The sequence below is a fragment of the Schistocerca piceifrons genome, chromosome 5 (genome assembly GCF_021461385.2).
Source record: "Schistocerca piceifrons isolate TAMUIC-IGC-003096 chromosome 5, iqSchPice1.1, whole genome shotgun sequence".
NCBI lineage: Eukaryota > Metazoa > Arthropoda > Insecta > Orthoptera > Acrididae > Schistocerca > Schistocerca piceifrons.
Genome location: NC_060142.1, coordinates 157,710,376 through 157,738,323, shown reverse-complemented (window position 1 = coordinate 157,738,323; position 27,948 = coordinate 157,710,376). Strand labels below are relative to the sequence as shown.

Here is a 27,948-nt window from a genome sequence, read left to right as displayed (position 1 = left end):
TTGGGAATACAATTAACAGTTGCAAAGAAAAGAAATAAGAAAAAAATTGCTGTATTTTTTTTCCCCCTCCCCTCCCCCATTAGAGCTTCTCGGGTAATGGGTTCTCAGGATTTTCTTGTTGCCATTCCCTGTTGTCATGAATTTAGTTCAGTATTCAACTGGCAGAAATATCTTAATTCTTACAGATTATGCTGTTACTCTAAAGCTATGACAAGTTGCAAGTTTTTTGTAACATTGTTCATTGTTTATTATGGATAAATCTTGTAAAATATGTTCAAGAATTGGTTTTGACCTTTGGAAAAACTTGCAAATAACTGAAATACTCTATTTAACTGCAGTTGTTCATTTCGTACCAAGGATACCTGTTTGCCACACCATTCACCAAAACTTTGAGATAATTTAGGTTGTGCACAGAGCCTTGAAAATCAGTTTGTTTTTAGGTGTTTAAACTGATTCCCTGTCCAACGATATTAGAAAGAATTGTGAGGAACTTGTTTAAAACACACGGCTGCTGTGACATTGTAGGTGAAATGACCCTCAATTACCCCTTTTATCAAAGGAAGTATCCACCTCACCCTTGCAGGAGTTTAAATTAGCTGAAACACAAATTAAACTTCCATTTCTTAACATAATGCAATTGTTAGTCTCACAATGCTCGTGATGTGGTGTACATGTTTGTCGACAAATATTAATTAGTGCATGTCTCTGCAAAATGAGGTGTTTAGCCAGTTTCTTGTTTTCAGAAAGTACATATAATAGACAAAAAGAAGATACAGTTACTTGGTGCAGCATCAATGTTAACAGCCAGCAAATATGAAGAAACATACCCTCCAGAGATAAGCAATTTTGTATATATTTGCAGTAATCTTTATACAAAAAATGAAATATTAAAAATGGAAAACCAAATCTTGAGGACCCTGGACTTCTTTATTGGCTATCCATTGAGTGTCCACTTCCTTCGTCGGTACAGCAAAGCATGTTCAGTAAGTATGGCTACTTTTATGCTCTGAATTTCAAGAGCTTAAAGTCTGAATGAGTGCTGTGCTTTGACACATTCCCCAGGACATTGCATTAAACTAATTCCAAATTATTAGGAATTTAAACTGTAGAATGTTTTTTTTTTAAAAAAAAGTCTTTTCCATGGTTCCTTCCATAATACACGCATAAATCACCATTTGTTCCCTTCGCAATTTTCCATTACAGAGTGAGGTGGTGCAGTGGTTAGTCCACTACTCACATATGGGCGGACAAAAGTTCAAACCTGCATCCGACTATCCTGATGTAGATTTTCTGTGATTTTCTTAAATTGCTTCAGGCAAATGCTGGATGACCTTGCTGTTTGGTCCCTTACATCAAATGAATCAACCAACTTTCCATTAGTATTATAACTAGTTTTGTGGTTTTTTATTATTGCAAATATTATGTAATTTACACTGCATGCCAAGTTACAAATCTTCTTTCATGGGCTCAAATTGCTGGAAGGTGCACATAAGGTACTTTGGTGTTTAATATCTTTTATCATACTGTCAGATCATTTTTTTTTTCATTGGCACTATTGCTTTTGAATGAGTCTAGCCTTCTGCTCAATGTAAAATCTGGGTTGTCTGTAGACATCATTTGGTGCCGATTGCATGTTTCAATTGTTAAAAAATAAGGAAAGAAATAGTTCATGGTTTCCAAGGAACCATGTCAGAATTCAGTTTAATTCATCCAGAAAACTATGAAAAACTTAAATCTGGACAGCTGAGCAACTGGTAGTGAATTAAGTGGTGCTCTGGAGGTAGTAAGTAGTATATTGCAATCTCCTTCTCCTCCCAGCAGGAACAGAGTATCCATACCCAATCCTCCAAATGAATGTAGGAGTAACAGGGCTCAAGGAGTCGTAAATCGGAATAAGTTTTCGGTGATAAGAGGAAGGACAGGACATTTGAAAAAGTGACTCCCTTCTATATCCATAAAGGCTTGGAAAGACTTGCTAGAAGCCTTCTATAAAGTAGCTGAGGAATAGTTCCCTGGTAGACTAACAGGGTAAAGCAAGTGGAACTACTTAAGAAGTCCAAAAAATTGTGTTAATATGATGTAAGTGTTGAACTGCCCAACTCTGGCAAGGGTGTGGTCACATGCCGTGCCTATGAAGCTGGGATTGACTGTCCATTTCCAGCAGTCTGTGTTGACTGCCCTGGGAGCCACCCAGTCTGGAGCAGAGATTTCCCTGCCCCACTTTTGCAGAAGACCGAAAAATTCAGGAACTTGATCACCAACCGGATCACCTATGCTGAAATCAAAAAGGAATATAAAGTGACAAAACCCTCCCGCCTTTACCACTTCTTATGCTTCCAAGGCACAGAAACCTGTTCTTAAGGTCGATGCTTCGGTGCATATGTTGTCCAGTGTGCAACCATCCACCACCAGCATCTGTACTTGCATGTGTACATGTGAAGGCAAAGTGAGTAATTATGAAGCAATGCAAGCAGCTGCGACAGAAACAACCAGCAACAGCAAGTTCAGTGAAGGCACATGAAAAGCAGAGTACCTCTCATTGCATCTGTTCCCTCATCCTCAAAGGGATGGGGTGCAGGGAAAGGTTAACGACCTTTGGTTCAGAAGCTGTCCTGAGCAGTCGGACATCATTCTTTCATGTCTGATGAGGACATCGTGGAGCTATATCCGTCAGATCCAGGCAGTCCCTCCATTCCTCCTCACTCTAAAAGTGCTTCACCTCTGCAGTGCAAAGGTAGGGGTAAACTAAAATCACATTGATGAAATGGCTCCCACCCTACAGTGTAACTTGCAGGGGTTCAGGACGCATGTGGAGGAACTATCTTCTCTCAGGGTAGACCACTGTGTCTGTCTCCAGGAGGTTAATCTCTCTGTTGTACACCCCTGAGCTACGAGGCTATGTCCTACACAAAAAAGACGACCTGAGTGGAGAGAAAGCTAGAGCAGGCATAGGTATTTTTGTCAATACTAAGTAGCACTCCTCACCTCTCCCCCTTACTAAGATTTTATAAGCAGTTGCCATATCTGTGTATGTGCGTCATCCATTGACTGTACATTCCATTTACTTGCCTCCACATGATGTGCTCAATGAAGAGGCCCTAACTGGCCTTATTACACAGCTCCCCCCTCCCACATCCCTTCATCCTCTGATTATTTTAATGCACACAATGTGCTTTGGGGCTCTGAAACTACCTACCCCAGGGGTAGAGCAGTTGAGAGGCTTCTCATGTCATCATGCACGTGCTTGCTAAATAGAGGACAGAGCACACATTTCTGCACAGCAACTGGGTTATCTGCCATTGATCTCTCACTTTGCCCTCCAGCTCTTGCTCACACTGGTCAATGGGAAGTGCTCGGTGATTTCCATGGAAGTGATCACTTCCCAATCTGGATTCTCCTGCCAGATGGAGTGGAACCCGAAAGGAAACCACCCCGATGGGTGCTCGGTAGAGGCGACTGGAAACTTTATAGCCAGTTGGCCCAGTTCGATCATTGTGCCAATGTCGAGGCATGTGTCGATTACCAGAATGATCCACCTCACCACTGCAGCATCCATTCAACAGTCCATGGGACATGAGAAGAGGCAACCTGTTCCTTGGTGGAGTGACAAATGCCAGTCTGCAATCGGGACTAGGCATGCAGCTCTGCATAGGTTCGTGTCGGCCAACTGCAGAGAATCTTGGAAGTCTTTCAGGTGGCGAGGGCAAAGTGTAGTAGAATTGTTTGAGAGGGCAAGAAGAGATAGCAACAGTTTCTGAACACCGTTAATTGTTCCACCAAGAGTTCAGTTGTATGGGAGACCATGAGGAAGATTTCTGGAAGAGGAGTGAGGTGCTCCATGGCTGCTGTAATGGGAATGACACTCTTCAAACCACTTGGCAAGACATTGCCCAGACTATGGCGCCCTATTTTGCCACACTGACTGCAACAGCCAGTCAGGGTCAAAGTTTCCAGTGCCATAGAGCAGTTGCTGAGAGGTGTAGTTTGCGCTACCGGTCCACCGCTGAAGATTACAACTCCTCATTTTCTAATGTGTCTGCAGCTTGTTATAAGTACCCTGGTTATGACAGAATCCATTATAGTTTGCTGTGGCAGCTCACAAGGCATAATAAAAATATCCTCCTCAGACTGTTTAATGCCATTTGGGCGTCAGGTCACTTTCCCAACTTGTGGCGCGAGACAATTTTAATTCTTCTTCTAAATCCTGGGAAAGACCGTACGTGCCCAAGTAGTTAGCATAGTGTTGCCCTCGCTAGCTGCATGGGGAAGACCTCGGAGTGGAGGTGAACTGTCACTTCGTCTGGATCTTGGAATCCAGACAACTCCATAGTCGCTGTCAGTGTGGGCTCAGGAGGTATTGCTCTCTTTGATGACCTGGCCCTGCTGGAGGCAGCTATACAACAGGTGTTTCTATGCCAGCATCACCTTTTAGGTATATTTTTCGACATTGAGAAGGTATAAGATAGTACTTGAAGGCATCTTATCCTCGAGCAGCTTCACGAATGGGGTTTCCATAGATATCTTCCCGTTTTAACCTGGTCCTTTCTCTCGCCGTGGCATTTTCAATGCAGAGTCAGTGACGCTCTGTCTGATTGCTCTGAGCAGAACAGTGTCCCCTCAAGTTAGTGTTTTAAGTGTGCCTCTTTGCCATAGCTGTGAATAGTATTATATCCATAATAAGTCCTCTCCAGTGTTCTTTGTGGGTGATTTGTGTGTGTTTTGCTCTTCTTCAAGCCTTGCAATGACAACACATCAGGTGCAACTAACTCTTCAACATTTAGAAGAATGAGCGTAGAAGAGTGGTTTAAATTTTCAACTGAGAAGTATGTGTTCTTTTTAACCATTCTTGTTCCATTTTAAACTTTCCTAAGTTGAGGACAAGGGACACTGTTCTTACTTTTAAAGACACAGTGAGGTTTCTGGACCTTATATTGTATTTTAAACTTACATGGTTGCCACATCTTAAAGACCTGAAAAATGGCCTCCTAAGGCTCTATGTATTTTAAAATGTCTTAGCCACAATACATAGGAAGCAGACAGGACTTTCTTTTGCTGTGATTTTTACAGGAATTTGTGCGATCTCAGCTAGATAACGGGTGCATGGTGTATGGGTCTGCGAGGCCCTCTTATTTAAAGATGTTGGATGTGGTGCACCATGAAGGGATTCAGTTGGCCACTGTGGCATTCGGAACAAGCCCCATACCAAGCCTCTGTGCAGCGGCTGGTGAACCTCCCCTTCACATCAGGTGACGGCTGCTTATGGTGTGCCAGGTGTATAAAAACACTGTCCACACCATACACACCCACCTACCATACCATTACTCAGCCTCCACTGGAAAGGCTTTTATGTAACTGGCAACAGAACTTCTGAGATTTGTGCACAGGATTGCCTTCTAGAGAAGGGTGTGACCAGTCTTGATGTTTTACATCATGGTTGGAGCAGTTTTGCACCTCAAGTTCTGTAGAGTCCTAGGCTTATTTTAGACCTGACCAATTTTAAGAAAGATAGGAAGTCAGATTTTACGTTTCAATCTGTTTCCTGGCATTTTAGACATGCATCACAGTTTGAAAGTCGTGTAAACTGATGGCTCCAAACAAGGGAATTCCCTTTCCTGATGTATACCGTTTTTCACAGTGGAGCTCCCCACGATCCTGAAGGCACTGGAGCAGATGCATCATATTAAAGGCGAACAGTTTCCCATCTGTTCAGATTCCCTCAGTGCCTTACCTTTCCAGATTCTGTAACCAGTTGAGTTGTTGACCCAGCTAATATATAATCAACTATAGTTGCTCTGGCAGGGAAAACAGGTGTCATTCTGCTGGGTGCCAGGGAATTTAGGGATACTGGGAAATGAACAGGCCAATTGGGCTGCCAAGGAGGTGTGCAGAGGACAAGATGTAGCAAATTGTCCTATTCCCTTGCAGGCTGTCATTTCTGCATTATGTAGGAAGCTCATGCAGGTATGGGGTGAAGAATGGCTGGCGGTGAATGGCGATAAGCTGTGGTTTGTGAAATTAACACTCCATCCGTGGCATTTCTCCTGCCAGTTGCTCAGGCAGGATGAAGTGACCCTTACATGTCTTAACATCGAGCACTATACTCTTATACGTGGCTTCTTACTATAGTGAAAGGATCCCCCATTTTGTGGTGCTTGTGGCATATAAATTACAGTATGCTGTATTTTGACAGGGTGCACTTTATACCGTGATGCAAGGGCGGAGGCAAATAACGGTGGGGATTTGTCCTCGGGTGGAGCTGATGATGAGTGTGACTAAAGTTTTATGATGTCTGGACTCTGGTCTAAGCTTTTAGGCTGGCAGTTCTAGTTTGTTCACGAGTGGCTGGGTCGTCCTTTCTTTATTCTTGTGGTCAGCCAGTCATGTCCATCTGATACATTGTTCTAACTCCTTGATCCCTTGGTCCTCCAGTTTCATTGTATTAAAATGGGCATTATGTTTCGTGCTTCCATGTGGTACACACAGTTTTCGACATTGCATTCCTTTTAGTTTCCATGTTGTTCTAACCATCTCTCTCTCTCTCTCTCTCTCTCTCTCTCTCTCTCTCTCTCTCTCTCTCTCTCTCTCTCTCTCTCTCTCTGACCACCACCAAACTGTTTCTCTGTTCTCTGCCAGATACAAAACCTGTAGTTAGTCATGTTTCCTGTACAGGTTGTTTACTGTAAGTACAAATGAAATGGATGTAGAGAACAATGAAATGAGAAAATGGTCCTGAGTCTGGAAACCAGTGGTTTCACAAACACAACATAAGGCTGAGTACAAAAAACACTGTAAAATAGTCCCAAAGGATCCAAATTGCAAATGTATACTTGAGGACATAAAGATTGCTAATGTTCAACATCAATATAACCACCACTTATCTGAAGGCAGATTTAAACAGGGCTTCTCAATGGTGTCTGGACATGTTCAAAAATGTCACGCGTGTTCTGAATTATTAAGAAGTATCGACAATGCGTTTCCAGAGTTAAACTAGCAACAGCACTGCATTACACCAAATCTCTTAAGTCCCCACGCAAAGCGTCAAATGGGTTCAAGTTGGGGAATGTAGGAGGGCATGGTACTGGTTAGCTGTGACTGATACACTTGTTGAAATGCTATTTATCAGTACTTAAATATCTGGAATTTCATTTATCACTTCATAATTTATGCTTCACGTGCAGTGTTATGAAATAAATGTAGCCACAGACATTAAAGTATTTGTAACATTGGCACAACCACACTTCTGCATATGTTGTATTGATGAATGTGTTGGGTTTCAGATCTGTTTTTAATAGGATACTTGTCATTGTCCTCAAATCGTCCTTTAATTAATGCTTATGCTGTATAATTGTCTAACACACACATAATTTTTAATTTCTGTCTTGTGTTGGGAGTTCAACCTTTAGGAAGAAACTTGAAGTCCTATGTAGCTTATCTGTCTATTGACTTGGTTAATGTCCTGTTGTATTTAAATGTAGAATGTGCTGGAGTGGGGAGGGGGAGGGGGGAGGATGCAAATGGAGACTAACAATGAAATGCTGTTTAATTTTGCAGCATTTTTAAAGAAATGTGCTTGCTAAGACAATAAGTTTTCAATTCCATCTACACCTGGTAATCATTTACATTCAGAAATGCTTCTGAAATCTGTGTCCATTCAGTTTTCCTTCAGATTTTTAATTCAGTTGTTTTCTTGTCCATAACAAATTTAAGTAACTTACTTATAAAGAGCTTATTGGTGTCTTTCTTCTCAAACAAAATAGGAACTGCTGGAATTTACGATTACACAAATTTTCCGTGTTCCTAGAGATACTATAGTAATTAGTTCTTCTGTGCTTCCTTCCTTCTTCCTGCTGTTTTTTGTGTATTCACTTGGTTTTGTAACTTTCAGCCAGATGAAGTAACGTACACTCTAGCAAAGTACTTCCAAGAAATGTGCTTAATGGAATATGAGCTGTGTTACCTAGCTCCATCACGCCTGGCAGCAGCAGCTCTGTATCTCGCACTGAGGTAAGATATAAAATAGTCCAGAAATGTCAGTTTGAATTCTTTTAATAATGGTTTCCCTCTTCCAGATGAAATCTGCTTATTGGGGTGCAAAATGTGTTGGTATTTGTACTCCTAAAATAGCTGAATCAAGCCTTCTTAGTCATTGCATCAAGAGAGCTTTGTGACAGGCAGAAGTTAATGAAATATACCCTGATTGTGTTACAGAATGTTCCTGTGGGCTGTATTTAGCTGTTTCATGAATTTGCTGCACATTGTGACATAAAGAAACATGACTGGTTTTCGTTATTGATGCCCTCGGCCCACTCAGCATAACCGTATCTTTTACTGTGAAGTTCATCACCTTTAGGAGATACTAGTTCAAAATGTCTAGTGATCATTAGATTTCGTAGTATCTGATCATGAACTTTTCTACTCAAATCTGTATGCAACTATATACTTACCGAGCGAGGTGGCGCAGTGGTTAGACACTGGACTCGCATTCGGGAGGACGACGGTTCAATCCCGCGTCCGGCCATCCTGATTTAGGTTTTCCGTGATTTCCCTAAATCACTCCCGGCAAATGCCGGGATGGTTCCTCTGAAAGGGCACGGCCGACTTCCTTCCCTAATCCGATGAGACTGATGACTACGCTGTCTGGTCTCCTTCCCCAAACCAACCAACCAACTATATACTTCTCAAAGTTACTATATTTTGTTTCAAAAAATCAATTTTTTTTCCTTTAATTGCAGTTCTGGATCCATAAGTGTTTACAATCCACCCCTGAATCCATTTTTCCGAATATGGAACGGAAATGTTTGTTGTTCGCACTTGAACAAAAAATATACCTGCCTGAAATCGGCCTTTTTCACGCACCAGTTTTTTCTGGGAATTTCGACTTTGCAGCCCTGAAAACTTATTCAATGTGCTTGCCCATGGCTAAAACTGATAAAATGATCAAGAAGCTTATGACGTACTATGGCTTGACACAGACGGCATTCCAATTTGGTGTAACAGAGGCGGCAATTTGGGCAACGTACTTCCACAAGTGATGGGGAAACTAGTTGGTGCAAGTGGCGCATTGCAGAGGCTACTGGACCTCTGGAAGAATATCAGCACGACCAGCCGCTCTCCAAAGAAGTTCAAAAAGTGATTCATCCTATCTACGAAGCCCTTTCGGAGGAAGAGTTAGTGTACTGTTGCTTTGAAGGAAAAGCATAAAGTTCAAATGAAAGTTTGAACGCGTGTGTTCGGAAGTTAACCCGCAAGCATTTGCGTTCTGGTGTGAAGACTGTGGAGAGTGTGACTTTCCTGGCAGTGAGCAGCTTTAACGAAGGGTACTCAGCATTTCTGAAGACCATAACAATAGAAATCACCCTGGGGCTCTATTCGACACAGTTCACCAAGCATTCGGATGACCACCGGATTCAAGCAGCCAAAACCGCTTGTCACCGGTTGTACGGGTGGCTGTGGAGCAGTGCAGGATGGCCTAGATCGAGCACAACGCCCTATATGAGGAAGAGGAAGGCCTAGTTTATGGATCTGGAATAGTAGATCGAACATAAGTTGCATAATATTACATTTATGTGTAGTCTAAACTTCAAACGCCTTTTTTCTTGAAACGCCCTTTTTTTCCCCTCTTGAAATAGATGAAAAAACGCTAGTTTTTTCAAATGGCCGCCATTTTGTTTCCTATAGTCCAGATAACTCAAGCGAGGTACAACTCCTAAATAAGGGAATGAACTGATGCTGCGGCAGTTGCCTCCGGAACCCTGGAGAGTGTGCATCACTTGCAGTGTGTCTGTGTGTGTGTGTGTCTGTGTGTGTGTGTGTCTGTGTGTGTGTGTGTCTGTGTGTGTCTGTGTGTGTGTGTGTCTGTGTGTGTGTGTGTCTGTGTGTGTGTGTCTGTGTGTGTGTGTGTCTGTGTGTGTGTGTGTCTGTGTGTGTGTGTGTCTGTGTGTGTGTGTGTCTGTGTGTGTGTGTGTGTGTGTCTGTGTGTGTGTGTGTCTGTGTGTGTGTGTGTGTGTCTGTGTGTGTGTGTGTGTCTGTGTGTGTGTGTGTGTGTGTCTGTGTGTGTGTGTGTGTGTCTGTGTGTGTGTGTGTGTGTCTGTGTGTGTGTGTGTGTGTGTCTGTGTGTGTGTGTGTGTGTCTGTGTGTGTGTGTGTGTGTGTGTCTGTGTGTGTGTGTGTGTGTCTGTGTGTGTGTGTGTGTGTCTGTGTGTGTGTGTGTCTGTGTGTGTGTGTGTCTGTGTGTGTGTGTGTCTGTGTGTGTGTGTGTGTGTGTGTCTGTGTGTGTGTGTCTGTGTGTGTGTGTGTGTGTCTGTGTGTGTGTGTGTGTGTCTGTGTGTGTGTGTGTGTCTGTGTGTGTGTGTGTGTCTGTGTGTGTGTGTGTGTCTGTGTGTGTGTGTGTGTCTGTGTGTGTGTGTGTGTCTGTGTGTGTGTGTGTGTGTGTCTGTGTGTGTGTGTGTGTGTCTGTGTGTGTGTGTGTGTGTCTGTGTGTGTGTGTGTGTGTCTGTGTGTGTGTGTGTGTGTGTCTGTGTGTGTGTGTGTGTGTGTCTGTGTGTGTGTGTGTGTGTGTCTGTGTGTGTGTGTGTGTGTGTCTGTGTGTGTGTGTGTGTGTGTCTGTGTGTGTGTGTGTGTGTGTCTGTGTGTGTGTGTGTGTGTGTCTGTGTGTGTGTGTGTGTGTCTGTGTGTGTGTGTGTGTGTCTGTGTGTGTGTGTGTGTGTCTGTGTGTGTGTGTGTGTGTGTGTGTCTGTGTGTGTGTGTGTGTGTGTGTGTGTCTGTGTGTGTGTGTGTGTGTGTGTGTGTCTGTGTGTGTGTGTGTGTGTGTGTGTGTCTGTGTGTGTGTGTGTGTGTGTGTGTGTGTGTCTGTGTGTGTGTGTGTGTGTGTGTGTGTGTCTGTGTGTGTGTGTGTGTGTGTGTGTGTCTGTGTGTGTGTGTGTGTGTGTGTGTGTCTGTGTGTGTGTGTGTGTGTGTGTGTGTGTGTGTGTGTGTGTGTGTGTGTGTGTGTGTCTGTGTGTGTGTGTGTGTGTGTGTGTGTGTGTGTGTGTGTGTCTGTGTGTGTGTGTGTGTGTGTGTCTGTGTCTGTGTGTGTGTGTGTGTGTGTGTGTGTGTGTGTGTGTGTGTCTGTGTGTGTGTGTGTGTGTGTGTGTGTCTGTGTGTGTGTGTGTGTGTGTGTCTGTGTGTGTGTGTGTGTCTGTGTGTGTGTGTGTGTGTGTGTGTCTGTGTGTGTGTCTGTGTGTGTGTCTGTGTGTGTCTGTGTGTGTGTGTCTGTGTGTGTCTGTGTGTGTGTCTGTGTGTGTCTGTGTGTGTGTGTCTGTGTGTGTCTGTGTGTGTGTGTCTGTGTGTGTGTGTGTGTGTGTGTCTGTGTGTGTGTGTGTGTGTGTGTGTCTGTGTGTGTGTGTGTGTGTCTGTGTGTGTGTGTGTGTGTGTGTCTGTGTGTGTGTGTGTGTGTGTGTCTGTGTGTGTGTGTGTGTGTGTGTGTCTGTGTGTGTGTGTGTGTGTGTGTGTCTGTGTGTGTGTGTGTGTGTGTGTGTCTGTGTGTGTGTGTGTCTGTGTGTGTGTGTCTGTGTGTGTGTGTCTGTGTGTGTGTGTGTGTGTGTGTGTGTGTGTGTGTGTGTGTGTCTGTGTGTGTGTGTCTGTGTGTGTGTGTCTGTGTGTGTGTGTCTGTGTGTGTGTGTGTGTGTGTGTGTGTGTGTGTGTGTGTGTGTGTCTGTGTGTGTGTGTCTGTGTGTGTGTGTCTGTGTGTGTGTGTGTGTGTGTGTGTGTGTGTGTGTGTGTCTGTGTGTGTGTGTGTGTGTGTGTGTGTGTGTGTGTGTGTGTGTGTCTGTGTGTGTGTGTGTGTGTGTGTGTGTGTGTGTGTGTCTGTGTGTGTGTGTGTGTGTGTGTGTCTGTGTGTGTGTGTGTGTCTGTGTGTGTGTGTGTGTGTGTGTGTCTGTGTGTGTGTGTGTGTCTGTGTGTGTGTGTGTGTGTGTGTGTCTGTGTGTGTGTGTGTGTCTGTGTGTGTGTGTGTGTGTGTGTGTGTGTGTGTGTCTGTGTGTGTGTGTCTGTGTCTGTGTGTGTCTGTGTCTGTGTGTGTCTGTGTCTGTGTGTGTCTGTGTCTGTGTGTGTGTGTGTGTGTCTGTGTGTGTGTGTGTGTGTCTGTGTGTGTGTGTGTGTGTCTGTGTCTGTGTGTGTGTGTGTGTGTCTGTGTCTGTGTGTGTCTGTGTGTGTGTGTCTGTGTGTGTGTGTGTCTGTGTGTGTGTGTCATTGACCTCGGTCGAAAAGTGGGAGAGGCGAAAATGGAGGAGCACTGGGAGCAGCGTTATGCGATTAAGTTTTGCGTGCGACTGAACAAAACCGCCACGGAGACTCACGGTGTGATTCAAGGGGCCTTTAAGGAAGAAGCCATGTCCAGTGCAATGGATTTCATGTGGCACAAATGTTTCAAAGATTGCTGCGGGAATATTGAAGACAGTGACCACTCTGGGAGGCCATCATCAAGCCAACCAGATCAAAATGTGGGGAGTGTGTGGGATCTTTCAAACAATGACCGTCGTCTTAGTACTAGATTAATTGACTGAGTCCCAGCTCATCGGCAGAGTACGGTGTGGAGGATTGTGATGGAGAATTTGATGATGCGAAAAGTGTGTGCCAAAAGTTGTTGGTGGATCAGAAGAAACAGCACACGACTGTTTGCCAGGAAATGCTCCAACAGTTGAATGTTGATTCGAACCTTCTGGAGAAAGTGGTTACTAGTGATGAGACCTGGGTCTAAAAGTCCGATCCTAAGTCGAAGCGTCAAAGCTCAGAATGGCGCAATGCTTCCTTGCTGAATCCCAAGAAAGATCGCATGAACACACATCTCCCCCCCCCCCCCCCCTCCCCCTCCGCTCCCCCATGGACAGTCACAGGTGCCTTTTATGCTGGAGTGCTTTGCCAGTTGAGGGATGGAAGGGATGGAGTTCGCCACATCTGCCTGGCAATCAAGGGCGATTTGATTCTTTACAACAACAATGCGCCCGCTCACAAGTCACGTGCCGCCGCCAACGTTTTGGTAAAATTAAATGTGACAACACTACCACAGCCACCCTACAGCCCCGACTTGGCTCCAAGTGACCTTTTCCTCTTCCCCTGACTCAAGGCAGGCCTAAAAGGGAAGCAATTAGGCTCCATCAACCGCCATCCAAGAGGCTGTGACGAGAGCCATTGACAGCATGACACCCGAGGCCTTCCAGCAGGGCTACAAACGGTGGAAGGCAGCGCTGTGTTGATGCTGAAGGATCATATTTTGAAGCATTTCAGTCCGGTGTACTTTTATGTCCAATAAATTTCTAGTTCTGAGTTAAGTCTTCAAACTTTTGAATCGCAGCCTGTATTCGGCTAAACACATGCAATGTGATATCTTAATGCAGTGCAAGTTGCAAGTTCGGTCTATTTGATCTACCAGGATGAACTACCAATTGTGTTGCTGCAGATGCCAATACCTCTCATTGTGTCTTCCATACGTTGTACACAAATTAGAGAGAGACAGGTCAGAAAACACAGAGAGTTGGACCAGGTTGCTGAAGCATTACAACCTCAAGTGAAGACAGATATCTGGCCATATGTTTATTTCGGTGTCGTACAAATACTGCCAGTCCTGCAAGATCTCAGAAGGGCCAGTGGAGCCTCTTGTCTGATAACTATGATGAACATTTTAATAGAAAGGACCATATGACTCTGACAACTTAGTGACCAGCAAAACATGTTAGTCACAGATGACTCCAGATCTCCTCAGATACAAAGTGGTGGCTGTGCTTGTGTGCAGCGACCCATGGTGAGAGATACCTGCCAAATGTCTGCCAGATTTCCAAGGTTGCGTGATGCTGAGAGTGGCTTGAGTGTTTCCAACCATATGGATCTTGTCATTTTCTGTGGTTACCTTACTGCCAGGCAGAACATCAGATTGTGTTGGACTATGTGGTAGCTGCTGTGTACAATGGTGGCCCCAAGTTCCTTCTGATGCCAGGGCCCATGTGACAAGCATCAGCAGGAATGTCTTAGGCTAGACATTGAAGTAAAGGAACTGCCAGTGGTGAATCACAACCTAAACTCCATTATGTATATTGTCATGGCAGTCCTGTTCCATCACACTCTTCGAGAACTCTCCGGGTTGTCATTGAATAATGGGAATGGATACCACATGGTGACCCCTGTAGATGTACGTGGAGCATGCCTCATAGGTGTCGGGCAGTAATAAATGCTCGTGGAGGCATACACATTATTGACGCTCTGACCAATGAAAAGCGCCTAGGATGACGGGAGGAATGATTTTCGCTTCGTTTTTGACGCCTGTCAAATGTTATAATTTTTTTTATATGAACAATTGAGAATGTGATGATTTGTTCTGTAGTTAATCTGTGAACGATAATGGTATAATGTAGATATACACAGTTCTCAATTATTGCTCATTGGCGAGTGGCAGATGCCCAAGTGATGTTCCCCTAATTCTTTTGAGCAGTGTATTTGTCCTTATTCATCTTAAAGAAACTGTTCGGTATCAATAACTTTCCTGTGCGAAAGCAGGATTTCCATTACCCACATCTGACTTTCTGCATGTTATTCAGTTATTAAATTGCAAGAGTTATTTTAATAAGTTTCCTAGAGATGGAAAAGCTTACTTCCATAAGTAAATACTGTTTTAGAAAACTTCATTTGTGTGAAACTATGCTTGCCTTTCTCCCGTGATATACACTGAGATAACAGGTTGTGGGATAGTTACATGCACATTTGCAGGTGGTGGTAATATCGCATACACAAGGTATAAAAAGGCAGTGTATTGGTGGAGCAGTCATTTGTACTCTGGTTGACTCATGTGAAAAGATTTCCAGCATGATTGTGGCCACACACAAGGAGTTCAGATTGGGACATGGAATGGTAGTCGGAACTAGGCGCAGGAAACATTCCATTCCAGGAATTCAATCCTTGGAGGTGCACAGTGTGAAGAATAAGCTGAGAATACCAAATTTCAGGCATTACCTATCACCTCAGACAGTGGCTGACAGTCTTCACTTAATGAAAAAGAGCGGCAGCATTTGCATAGAGTTCTGAATTCTAACAACAACATCATCATCATCTTGGACAGTTTCCAGCCACTGGCTGGGTCTGTCAGGAACACAAGCCTCTCCATCGTGTTCTGTCTTTCCACCATTCCCCCTCTTCCACCTTCGTCCAGTTCTCTCCTCTTCTCATCACACATTCCTTCACTCCCTTCACCCATCTATCTCTTGGTCTTCCTCTGGGCCTCTTCCCCTCCAGTTGCAGATCAAACATCCTCTTTGGAATTCTTCCCTCATCCATTCTCTTCATGTGTCCATACCACTGCAGTCTTGATTTTTCTATCCTGTCCTGTACTGGTTCCTCCTTTAGTCTTTCCCTCGCATACAAATTTCGCAATCTGTCTCGTCTTGTTACACCCAACCTGCTCCTCTGGAACTTCATTTCACTAGCCTGTATTCTACTTTTGTCGCTTTTGTGCATTACCCATGTCTCACTTCCGTATGTCAATATGGGGACAAAGTAGGTTCGGTATATAATTCCTTTGGATTTCTGTGGCACCTCCTTGCTCCAAATAAGCCCCCTAATGCATTTGTAGAACTGCCCTGCTTTTCTGCACCTTTCATTTATTTCCATTGCGTTTCCCCCCTTACTTTCAATCATGCTTCCCAGGTACTTGAAGTTCTCTACCACTTGTAGTTTTTCCCCTCCACAAGTTATATCCACATTTGGCCTATTCTTCTTCCTTGTTGTGACGATTATTTCACTTTTCTTTGCAGAGAAATGCATTCCATATTGTGCTGCCGTTGCCTCCCATGCATCTAACTGCTCTTGCACCTCCTTCACGCAATTTCCCCATAACATCAGGTCATCGGCAAAAAGCACTGCTTTCATTTTATGATCTCCAATTGCATCTGATACTTGCTGTAGGATTTCATCCATAACAATAATAAACAATAAAGGCGAAAGTGCACTTCCCTGTCGCAGCCCATTTTCCAGCTTGAACCATGCAGTACGTTCCCTCCCCACTTTCACACAACTCTCACTTCCCTCATACATTTTTCTGACTTTTCGTGTAATCTCTTCATCTATCCCTTTTGCGTTCAGCACATCCCAGAGCTTGTCCCTACAGATACTGTCATACGCCTTCTCAATATCCAAAAAGGCCATGATTAAGTCCTTCCCGTACTCATAGTGCCTTTCCTGCAGTTGCCTTACCGCAAATATGAGGTCCGTTGTTGATCTTCCCGGTCTGAAACCGTACTGCTCCTCTTGCAGTCTACTTTCAATACTGCTTCTTATTCTCTTCTCCAGCATCTTTTCATAGATTTTTCCACAGTGGCATAGCAGGGTGATTCCTCTGTAGTTCTCACATCTCCTTTTATCCCCTTTCTTGAAGATCGGGACTATAATTCCTTTCTTCCAATCCTCAGGAATTCTGTTCTCCTTCCACACCACCCTCAGCACTCTGTATAGCCACTGGGTTCCTACTTCTCCTGCTGCTCGTATCATATCCACTGTTACTTCGTCCCAACCTGGTGCCTTGCCCCCTTTCATCCTCTTTATGGCTTCTTCCACTTCATTCCAAGTTAGATCATCAATTTCCCCACTATTATAATCGTCTGCTGCCTTAGGCTCTCCATTGCTGTTAGTTACCTGCTTGGCAGCATTCAACAGATCTTCAAAGTACTCCTTCCAAATCTTTTTGAGCTCATGCATTTCCTCCACAACTCTTCCATTATTATCCATGATCCTCAGGCACTCGCTTCTGTCGTTCCTCTTATTTCTTACCATGGTGTAAAGTACTTTTTTGTTCCCTTCACTGTCCTCTTCTAACATTCTTGTCCATTTTTCCATCCACTTCTTCTTCTCCGCCCTTACTATGGTCTGTGCCGCTTTCTTGCTTTCCTTATATTTTACCCTAGCTTCCTCTGTTCGGGTCTGGAACCATTCTCTGAAGGCTTTGTTCTTTCGAAGTACTGCCTCTTTACATATGTTGTTCCACCATGGGGTTTCCCTAGTTCTCCTCTTTGTGCTAGTTCTTCCGCACACAGTCTCAGCTGCCTCAACTAGAGCCCTCTTAAAATCGCCCCATTCTTCTTCCACTGTTCTCTGATCTTCCTTTGGCAGCTTCTTCCTGATCAGTGTCTGGTACTGGGTCCTCCGTTCATCTTCTTTCAGCATCCATGTCTTCAACCTTTTCTCCTGTATATCTGTTGCCCTCCTATCTTTTTTCTCTCTCAGGGTGGCTACCAACAGCCGATGGTCGCTGTCTAAGGCCTCAGATGGTATGACCTTAACATCTGTGAGGCTGCTCATCATCTGCCTATCCACTAGTACATAGTCTACTACTGAAGTTTGGGACCAGTCCCCACTGTACCAAGTTATTTTGTGACTACTCCTCTTCTTGTACCACGAATTTGCGATCGCCAGCCCATTCCTCTTGCAGAATTCCAGCAACAATTTTCCTTCTCTATTTCGGTTCCCCCAGCCCTCTGGTCCCATTATCTCCTCGAATCCTTTCCTGTCTGTGCCAACATGTGCATTGAGGTCCCCTATTATAATCTGATTTCCTCCATTTAGCTGCTTTTGCATGTCATCTTCAAATTCCTCCTTCTCCTTTTTTGTACACCCCACCTGTGGGGCATATGCTTGGATGATTTCAATGCTTTTTCCTTTCACCCGTACTCTGGCTTTTATCATTCGATCATTGATACCTTCCACCTCCTCCTGCAGACCCTCTCTGACCACTATTGCCACTCCATTTCTTCCCCTCTCATTCCCTATCCAGTACAGTTTACATCCTTTACTTAGTGGTTTTTCACCAACTCCTCTCCACCTAGTCTCAGCAAGTCCCAAGATGTCCAATTTCCTCCTTTCCATCATTTCTACAATTTCTTCTAACTTCCCAGTTAGAGTCCTTACGTTTAAGGTGCCCAGCCGTAAACCATCTCGTAATCCTTTTCCATTGCTTGGTCGGTTTCCTTTAAATCCGTTCCGTGATCCGAGGCATGTTCCCTTTTTGAAAGCAGTTGATTTATCCACTACTGGCTTGCTAGGCCTATCGCAGCTTCACCAGAGCCCCGTTAGCCGTCACGTTTCAGGGTTCCCATAGGGCCTTCTCAGCTACCGTAGCGGTCCTGGGGCACACAAAGTCCCCGCTGTACATCGCCCCTAAAGGCAATCCCCTACTTTGTGCCGTTGCCCATCTCCCACGACTTGGACGAGGGGTTGGACTTATGGGAGACAGTTCTGAATTGACAAATGTACCACATTTGCACAATGTGGCAAAATGGCAAAATTTGGTGTAAGTGGGCTATGGCAGCCAAAAACACGAAATCAGCTGCAGTGCCACTCTTGCACTCATGATAACATTGGTTGGATCCTAGATGGCTGGAAAATTGTGGCCTGGTTAGATGAGTTTGTATTTCATCAGGTAAGAACTGATAGCAGGGTTCGAGCATGGTGCAGAGCCCATGAAACCGTAACTCAAGTCGTCAACAAACCAGTGTGCAAGCTGGTGGTTACTTCAAATGGTGTGAGCTATGTTTACACGGAATGGACAGGATCCTCAGATCCAACTGAAGTGATTGTTGAGTGGAAAAAGTTCAGCTTCTTGGAGACCATTTACAACCATTCATGGACTATTGTTCCCAAACAACAGTGGAATTTTTATGGATGATAGTGCACAGTGTCACCAGGTGACAATTGTTCATGATTGATTTGAAGGATATTCTGAACAGTTGCAGTGAATGATTTGGCCACACGAGTTGTCCAACATGTATCCCATCGAACATTTATGGGACATGACAGAGAGGTCAGTTTGTGCACAAAATCTTACACCAGCAGAACTTTCGGAATTATGGTTAGCTATAGAGGCAGCATGGACAACATGACTCATTATTTCTTCAAGGAATAGCCATGTCGAATTGCTGCACTATTCAGGGCAAAAGGAGATTAGACATGATATTAGGTCGTGTCCTGTAATCGCAGAAGGGTATTGCGAGGAGTGCTCAAGGGATTTGTGATAAGAATGCTATTATTATCAAAATATTTAGGAATAAAGAAGACTACTCAACTAAAGGTTGATCCTACTTTATATTCCTAAATAATTTGCTATTCTTGACCAGAACTTTCCTTGATATTGTGTCCTGTATGCATAAATGATCTGGTGGACAGGGTAGACAGCAGTCAGCAGTTGTTTGCTGATGATGCTGTGGTGTATAGGAAGCTGAGTGACTGTAGGAGAATACAAGATGACTGAAACAGAATTTCTAGTTGGTGTGATGAATGACAGGTAGCCCTAAATATAGAAAAAACATGAATGTGGATGAATAGGAAAAACATTAGCACATCAAAGCTATAAGAACTGCAATGAGCATATGAGGATTGTGGTAGATAAGGTGAATAGTCAAATTCAGTTTATTGGGAAAGTGTGGTTCATCTGTAAAGAAGACAGCATATATGATGCTACTACCACCTATTCTTTGATACTGCTAATGTTTGGGATTCACACCAGAGCAGATTAAAGGCAAACGTGGCAGCAGTTCATAGGTGGATTGCTAAATTCGACACCGGTAGGTTCAAACAACATATAGGTATTACAGAGATGGTCAAGGAACTCAAATGGGGAGGGGGGGGGGGGTCCCTGGAGGGTAGGCAACATTCTTTTTAAGTAAACACTGTTCAGAAAATTTGAAGAACTGGCATTTGAAGTGGACTGCAGAAAGATTCTACTGCTACCAACACACATTTTGCATAAGGATCACTTATATAAGATATGAGAAATTAGAACTTAGGCATATAGACAGTTGTTTTTTCCCTTGATCTATTTGCGACTGGAGCATGTAATGTCCAGTAATGGCACAGGGTATCCTCCACTGCACACCGTATGGTGGTTTGTAGAGTATGTATGTATGTATGTATATGCGGAAGCCGTTTTTTGCAGAGTTGATTTTGATTCATATGAACCTTTAGTATGACAGGACACCCAATGTCCCAATTTCTATGATCTTCATTTTAAGAAAACATCTGATTATGAAAAATTGAGATGGTTTTAGTCTTTGATTTTGACTGAATGTGATTCTTCTGAGGTGCTCTTATCAGACCTACTGTTTGTCCTTCATATGCCTCAATGGTCCAGTTCTTACTAAATTTCTTCTGTTTTATTATTTTCCTTTTGGTCTATGAATGGAATTATTTGATTATGTTCCAGGCTTGTATAAATTTTTGTTGAAAGGAGTAGAACTGATAATCTTGGCTGTTTTTTTTGCCTTGTAAGTATGCACTTTGCAAAAAAAAAAGTTCCATTTATGCCGGCTGGGTTTTGGTATATGAACACAATACAGAATATCTGATATGAGAGACCTGATTTCTTTTGTAAAAACATGCTTTGGCTGTTCGTTGTTCAAATTTACTGTCTGTGATTTCTTAATAACATAAGTTATGCTGGAGATTCCTTCCCTTGAATATTTTGTAGGCTGTTTCTCATCAAATAACAAAAATCTTGCCTTTTCTGTGATGGTAAGTCTGTTGCTGTGGTATAATAAAACAATGGCCAAATTTCCTGCTGCCTTGGAAGTTTCCCATTAAATACTAAAGGGATTACTATCTCTTTAAAATATTTACCCAGTTGAATCCTGCCATAGCAAAACGGGCTCTTTGCCATGTCAGCATTAACATACCTTATATCACCCTATGGCTGAAACAAGTCTGTGCTAAACGCAGACTTGTATGGATCTCTGGCCATAAGAGTTGTTAGCCTAATTTTAAGGTGCAACCTAATGTTTGTGTTTACTTGACGTCAGCTGAAGTATTTGTCCCTCCTTCTCGAAAGTTGTTTCATTGGAAATTCCTTTTTGCCACAATAGTGAGGAAATCTTAACTTGGAACATAAGTAACAGTTTCATCCTGCTAAATCACATTTCTTGGTATTACCAACAAGGACATATTTAATGCACTGCATCAATTACAGTGCACATTTTTGTAGTGCACAGGTTTCGACATGAAAACCACCAAATATAGCCCCACAGCTTCACACGAACATAAACTTGTGCATGCTTGGTTTGTTTCCATCACACATAACACTGAGAATGTTTATTTCAATATCAAGTTAGTATTATTATTTTTACCATTTCTTTAATAAATTTTGTGGTGACAGTGTGGTCCATAGCCTGCAGTTTAAGATAGATTGTAAAGTAATGAACTCCAGTATTTTTAAGAAACTTTCAAACTACCTCTTGCAGCACAATTTAAATTAATTTTATCATGAATGATATTTGTGCACTATACACATCCTATGCAGGGATTGGCTGATAGAAGCAAACTGAATAGGCCCAGTGTTAATTTGTGTTCGCAAAGACTACCATACTTTCACTTGCATGTTACAAAAATAGTTTAATTTTTGCACTGCAATAAAGATATCTCAAATCTGTCACTTTTGGTAAGATTCATTGCACAAGAGTTCAGGAAGTGTGGTGTTAACAGTTAAAATTGCTACTGAACTGCAGTTCAATGGAAGTAGGGCAATTTTTGTTTGGCGTCGCATACACAACCTCCCCCAGCAGGCTCGCAACTCTTCGGCAAATTTGTGCTTGGCTACCACGGGCCCCAGCCTTTGCAGCATCTTTCCCCTTCTGTGCTGCATGTCTATCCTCTATTCTTTTCCCTTTCCGTGGAGAACATGTCTAGGGTGTTAATGGGAATGTTCTGTATTGTCTGGCGCTGACATCAGAAGTCTCACCAGTTTTTTTGTTCCCTTCCCTTCCCTTTCCTTTCTTTGTTTCCTTCCTCTCATTCCTCCACTTCGGCATTTAAGGTTCCTCCCCCCCTCCCCCCTCAAATCCCTGTGCACTTCGACATCTGGCCCACGTGTCTGATGTGTAAAAGGTGACTGGGTAACACGTAATCCCCAGCCCGGGATCGACAGGTATGGTTCGCACATACCCCTGGTACAGGCCAGGCCCAGGGAGGAGTGATTGCCTGAGCTGCCACCTTACCAAATTGCCGATTGGTCCCTCTGTCAGGTGTTAAGGAGGTGTGACCTGAAGTGTGAACAATCACCTAAGGTGGGTGCGCCACTTGTGAAGGGGGGCCCACAGTTGGAAGGAGCATGCCATTGGGGATGCTGGAAATTGTGGGGGACTTCCTTGCAATGAGCCAATCACCTTCACATCATAGTCTCCGAAACATAAACTGAATGAAGCTAAGTATTCAAAGACCCTTCTCACTGCACCACAGTTCGTCATGGTTTCATGTACTAAAGATTCAGTCCTTCGCTGCAGTAAATCCACGTATTATTCAGAAAGGTGTTGATTCAGTTGCTGGCCCTGTGAAATACTGCTTTCATTTATAGAATGGGACTTTGCATTTGGAGACGGCTTATGATTCATAATGCGACAATTGTTTGCTGCCTCACGTCTCCATGGCTACCCTGTTTGTGTGGAAGCCCATCGCACTTTGAATTCGTCCCGTGGTGTAATTTACACCAGCTTGCTGGACAGTCCAACAGAGGCTGAAATACAATGTTACCTCTCCGATCAGGGTGTCGTTGCCGTCCATTGTGTAATGAAAAAGGTAGATTCTTCCTTAGTACCCACCCGCACTCTTTTCCTCACCTTTGATAGTGGTGCTGCTGTCAAAGATCAAAGCAGGCTATGAAATTATCACAGTCAGACTGTACATTCTGAATCCGATGCGCTGCTACCAGTGTCATAGTTTCAAGCACACTTGAATGTCTTGTCAACACCCAGCCAAATGTGTAACCTGTGGTAGGGATGCACATGAGGGCGATTGTGTGCCGCCGCCTCCCTATTGTATCAACTGCAATGGCAGCCATGCCACCTCATCTCGAGATTGTCCCTTGTATCATGAGCGGGCTGTCCAGGAGATCCAGGTAAAAGAAAAAGTGCCTTACTCATTTGCTTGCAAGTTATTGGCTGGGGTGCTGCCTTGTCGACCACTTTCATCCAGGAAACTGGTGTACCTCAGGGTTCCGTCCTGAGCATTATTCTCTTTGCTGTCACCATTGACCCTATAATGGCCTGTCTTCTGCCTGGCATCTCCGGCTTCATTTTTGTTGACGATTTTGCAATCTATTGCAATTCTTCATGGACCTGTCTCACTGAGCGATGTCTTCAGTCATGTCTTGATTGTCTTTACTCCTGGAGCATTGACAATGGCTTTAGTTTTTCCACTGACAAAACAGTCTGTATGAATTCCTGGTGACACAGTTGGTTTCTCCCACCATTTTATATCCTAGGTCTGTTGCTCTTCCGTTCATTGAAATTACAAAATTCCTGGGGCTCATGCTTGATAGGAAACACTCTTTGTCCTCCCAAGTGTCTTACCTGGCAACCAACTGTATGCGACCCATCAATGTCCTGTGTGCCCTCAGTGGTACTTCCTGGGGTGCAGATCGAACTACTCTTCTCCCTTTGTACCGGTCCCTTGTCTGTTCGAAACTAGACTTTGGGTGCTTCGTTTGTCTCTGCACATCTGTCCCTCTTATGCCGTCTCAATTTTATCCACCATCATGGCATCCCTTTGGCCATTGGCGCATTTTACACTAGCCTGGTTGAGTGTCTATATGCTGAAGCTACTGAACTATCACTGTCCTACTGCTGTGACTTTCTCCTCAGCAGGTATGCATGCCATTAGTCTGCCATGCATGGCCACCAATCCTATGCCTCCTTTGATGATTCCTTTGCTCACCAGTATGGGGCGCGTCCCTCTTGTTACCCCCTGGAGTCCACTTTCGGCACTTGCTCCAGGAGCTTAACTTCACACTACCTGCAACTTTCCTGGTGGGTGTGAACCCTTCACCACCTTGGCTCCACGAAACAGACCTTGTTAACCTTGGCTTTCATTTTCTTCCTAAGGACACTGCTCCAGCCTTGCTCTATCGCCTTCAGTTTCACAGTGTTTAGCACTTCACAGTAGCATGTTTGGGTACACTGATGGTTCTCGGGCTGGCCATGGTGTTGGGTGTGCTTTCGTCATTAGCGCCCACATCTTCTGAAATTGGCTTCCAGCACACTGCTCAGTTTTTACAGCTGAGCTCTTTGCCCTGTATCATGCCACTTAGTACATCCAGCGACACAGATTTTTCAATTCTGCCCTCTGCTCACACTCTCAGTACTTTTAAAGTGCAACAAGCCCAGGAAAACTGTCACGTGCTCACTCTTGATGGAGCTACTGTAATGTTCTTGGGTTCCTTGTCATGTTGCTCTGCCAGGAAACGAGGCTGCTGCCAAGGCTGCAGTCCTCGTACCTCAGCCCACTAGTTTCTGTATTTGCTCCAATGATCTGTGTTGCCATCTGTCAGGTGGTGGTGTCCCTTTGGCATCGCCATTGGTCCTCCATTCATGGGAATAAACTCAAGATTGTTAAGCCTCTCCCAGTAGCTTGGATGGCCTGCTCTCAGCCCTCCCTCCGGGATGGCATTTTAACTAGGTTGCGTATTGGGCACTGCCTTTTTAGCCATTGTAATTTGATAAGTGGCACTCCTCACCACTTTGTACACATTAAGCTGAGTTTTAAGTGTCCGTCACTTCTTGATGGAATGCCCATTTTTTTTTAAACATTTACGTTCCCAGTTGTTTTAGCAAATGATGTGCAGGCTGAGACTGTTTTCTAATTTTTATCCATCAAAGCAGTATGGTGAAGGCCATTTAAGTTTTAGTTTTGGACCTCCGTTTCTGTATGGTGTCTTTCGAAGCCCTTTCTCCACGTCCCGACAAATTTTTCATAATTTTGCGATGTCGTGTCATTGTTGTCCCAAATTCTCTAGACTACACATTTTGTTATGGAATATGGGGAATGGTCATCTTATATTATACTCCTTTGTCCTCTAAGAATTTCATTAGTATCTTGTTCACATATTCCGTTCCATAGCATAAAGATTCTTTCATTTCTTATTCTACACGTCTTTCAAACTCGGATAGTCTCAGGTACTCGATATTTATTTCAGCGGATGTAAAGTCTCTTTCAAAAATCAGTATTAGGCGATATTTAACTTGTCCAATTACATAGTCAAATTTATACTGACTCTACTAATTCCATAACATGTTCTACTGTAGAAGTGGAATGGGGAAGGAAAGTCTAGTCCAGTTACCTTTAAGGCATTTAATACAGAGTATTGACAGTTCCTTAATATGGTACTAGCGACCAGAACTTTTAGTAATTGTTCCATTCCCTCTGTGATGCAATGCAACACAGTGCTGTGCTCATTGTCAAGCACATACTTGGACAAGCTTTTTGTCAGTAAATGGCTGGTTTCCAATTTTGTGGAGGTGCAGTATTTGTGAAACTCTAAGAGATCTTTTGCTGTTAGAATTGTACTCAAATTCTTGATTACTGGTCAATTACATTGTGAAATGTGGAACTGATGCATTCATTATTTTATAAACCCAATTAAATTGCCATTTTTCTCTCTTAATTAAAATAATGCACAACATTTTGTGAACATATAGTGCTGGTGTATTTCATATATTACTTCATTTATAAATATTTAAGTGTTCATGTAAAGCAGATGTATGATTTACTGTCAGTTGCTCAGATGAGTGTATATAGAATGAATAAAATGTTAGTCGTTGCCCTCCTTTCTTCCAGGTTGAGGAGCAAGACTGATACTTCCAGTGTGTGGTCAGAAACGCTAATCTACTACTCACAATACAAACTAAAAGACATTGCAGATATTGCGAAAAAAATTGCATTTGCAGTCATGAACATTGAAAGTTCTAAATATCAGGTATGTTACTGTTTCATATTTTGGTATGTAGTGTTCCCATAGCATTGGTAGTCATCTGAGCCCTGGTAAAGAATGTTGTTGTTATATTTTATAATTTATTGTAGTATATTAAGTTACTTAACCACACAGCAATTGCTAAATTTAAAGCATTTTTTGGAAAAGGGAAAGAGAGGGGGATCAGCACAAAGCAAGAATAATAGATGCAAAGGCCAGAAGGAGTTGTAACTATAGTGATTCGGTGTAGTACAATATAAAGTTGACGTATTGTGCCAGGATTAAGTGTGGTAGTTATTAGAAAAAACTGTGTGCAGCATTTTCAAGGGAGGTTGACAGCTTTGTCTCCTGAGAATATAATTTCACTTAAATGTCAGGACTGTTGAAAAAAAGGCATTATAAATTGATGGGCTCAATAAAATGTTAGTAATAATAGTTGAGCAATACCTGCAGAACTTGATATACGTGAACTGGTAGGAAGTATTGAAAAAATTTTGAGCAACGTTTTGGTTTTGTTGTAATTAAAATGCTTAGGAATAAGTGATAGTGTTGCTGGTGCTAGTGTTTGCAGAACATACTGAATCACTCTGCAGTAACATTAGAACAATTCAGGGAGTTAGTGGCCTCAAAGTGACCATGCACGGGCAACTAGCAACTCTGTAATGAACCAGAACACAGGACACACTGATGCATAAAAGCTTGGGAGCTTTTAGAAGAATTCTGTGTACTCTTCAGTTACTGCATCATGCTTTCTGTTTGCCATTAATACTGCTATATTTCTTAATTTTCAGGCATTGTACCAAAAGTACTCCAGAAGCAAGTACCTGAAAGTGAGCACCCTTCCTGAAGTATCACCTGTTAACCTGAAGAGGATGACTAAACTTCTGTGATTTAGTTTTAAGGCACTACTCTGCTTTAATCCATAGTTTTTGTAATTTTGTATGAAGTAACATAATGAACATTTTATATGATCGACTCTGAAATGATGAAACAAATTTCTGTCAACTTTGTACTGTGTGTAAATGTGTAAATGTAATATTTGGAATAGCGTGTGTGTGGTAATGTGACCTTTCTAACGGTGTAGTTTTATAATTTTAGAAAACTACTTTGTCTCATCCCAGTGTATTTGTGACCTTATTTTACTGTACAGTCTGTAATAAATAAAGTAGGAACTAGAGAATTGGTATTAAATACTTTCATCCCAGCTCTGACAAAAGGAACAGAAAAATCTTAAATTTGAACAAAGGCCAGTGAGAAAGTTCAATGAAACCAGTGGGAGTTCCAGAAAATATTCATAGATCATTATTAACTGTAAACTTTTCTCCCACCAACACTGCTCATTGACAGTGTTTTGGTCAGTAACGGAGGAAATATAGCTTTGATATTAAAAGTAATTTATTTTTGCTATTTGATCATAGACTGAAAAATACTATTATCTAAAATCTAAGTATTATTCCTAGTAGCCAGAAGACCTCTTCCTTAAAATTTAATAATAATTCGCGTGGAGGCCCGGGAAAAGAATAGGCCTCCGGTATGTTCTGTCAGTCGTAAATGGCGACGAAAAGAACAAACCACTAATAGGGCTAACCCCCCTTTTAGTGTGATTAGTTGGTTCAGGACAGAACTAAAGAAGCCTCTGACAAGCGCCGTCATGGTCGGGGACGACGCTTGAACCCTATGCCCGCCCACAATGGTAACGACACTGCTAGCCAACTGGAAAATGATTCAAATCCAAATAGAGGTGTTTTGCAGGATATGCTTCCTGCAACCACCCTAGAAGGAAAACGGACAGAGGATGAGATGGTCAGATGAAGTTAATCGACACCTCATGTTCTGTTATTACCAAGTAACAAACCTAGGAACCAACACAACTGGATACAGATCACAAGTATACACAACATTTATTACCAGATACCCAGAATTAAAATTTTTAACAGAACGACTAGCTGATCAGATCCGTGTAATAACCAAAAATAACACGATACCCCAGTCAGAATTAGAAAACATCAAACAAGTACAACAAATACTGGAACAAAATAATGTGCAATCAGAAGAAGAAGAAAATACACTAATAGGCTCAAACATCCCAGAGCAAACAAACAAAGAACACGCATCAATTAAACAATCAGAGGAAAACGAAATCTTAAGACAGCCACCAGAACAAGCACAAATAGAACACGAGGTGACGCACATGTTAGATATAGAAGA

The 27,948-nt window shown here is 42.9% G+C and overlaps 1 protein-coding gene across 1 annotated transcript in view; it reads left to right on the top strand.

Moving 5' to 3' along the window:
- The window catches only part of LOC124799243 (G2/mitotic-specific cyclin-B-like), a 55,140-nt gene extending 28,232 nt beyond the window's left edge, over positions 1–26,908 (top strand). The window contains exons 5-8 of the mRNA XM_047262788.1: positions 744–983; positions 7,886–8,004; positions 25,608–25,746; positions 26,532–26,908. Of these exons, the coding sequence (XP_047118744.1) occupies positions 744–983; positions 7,886–8,004; positions 25,608–25,746; positions 26,532–26,630 (597 nt within the window). The 3' untranslated portion in view covers positions 26,631–26,908. The remainder of the gene's footprint in view (positions 1–743; positions 984–7,885; positions 8,005–25,607; positions 25,747–26,531) is intronic.
- Positions 26,909–27,948: the final 1,040 nt, after the last annotated feature.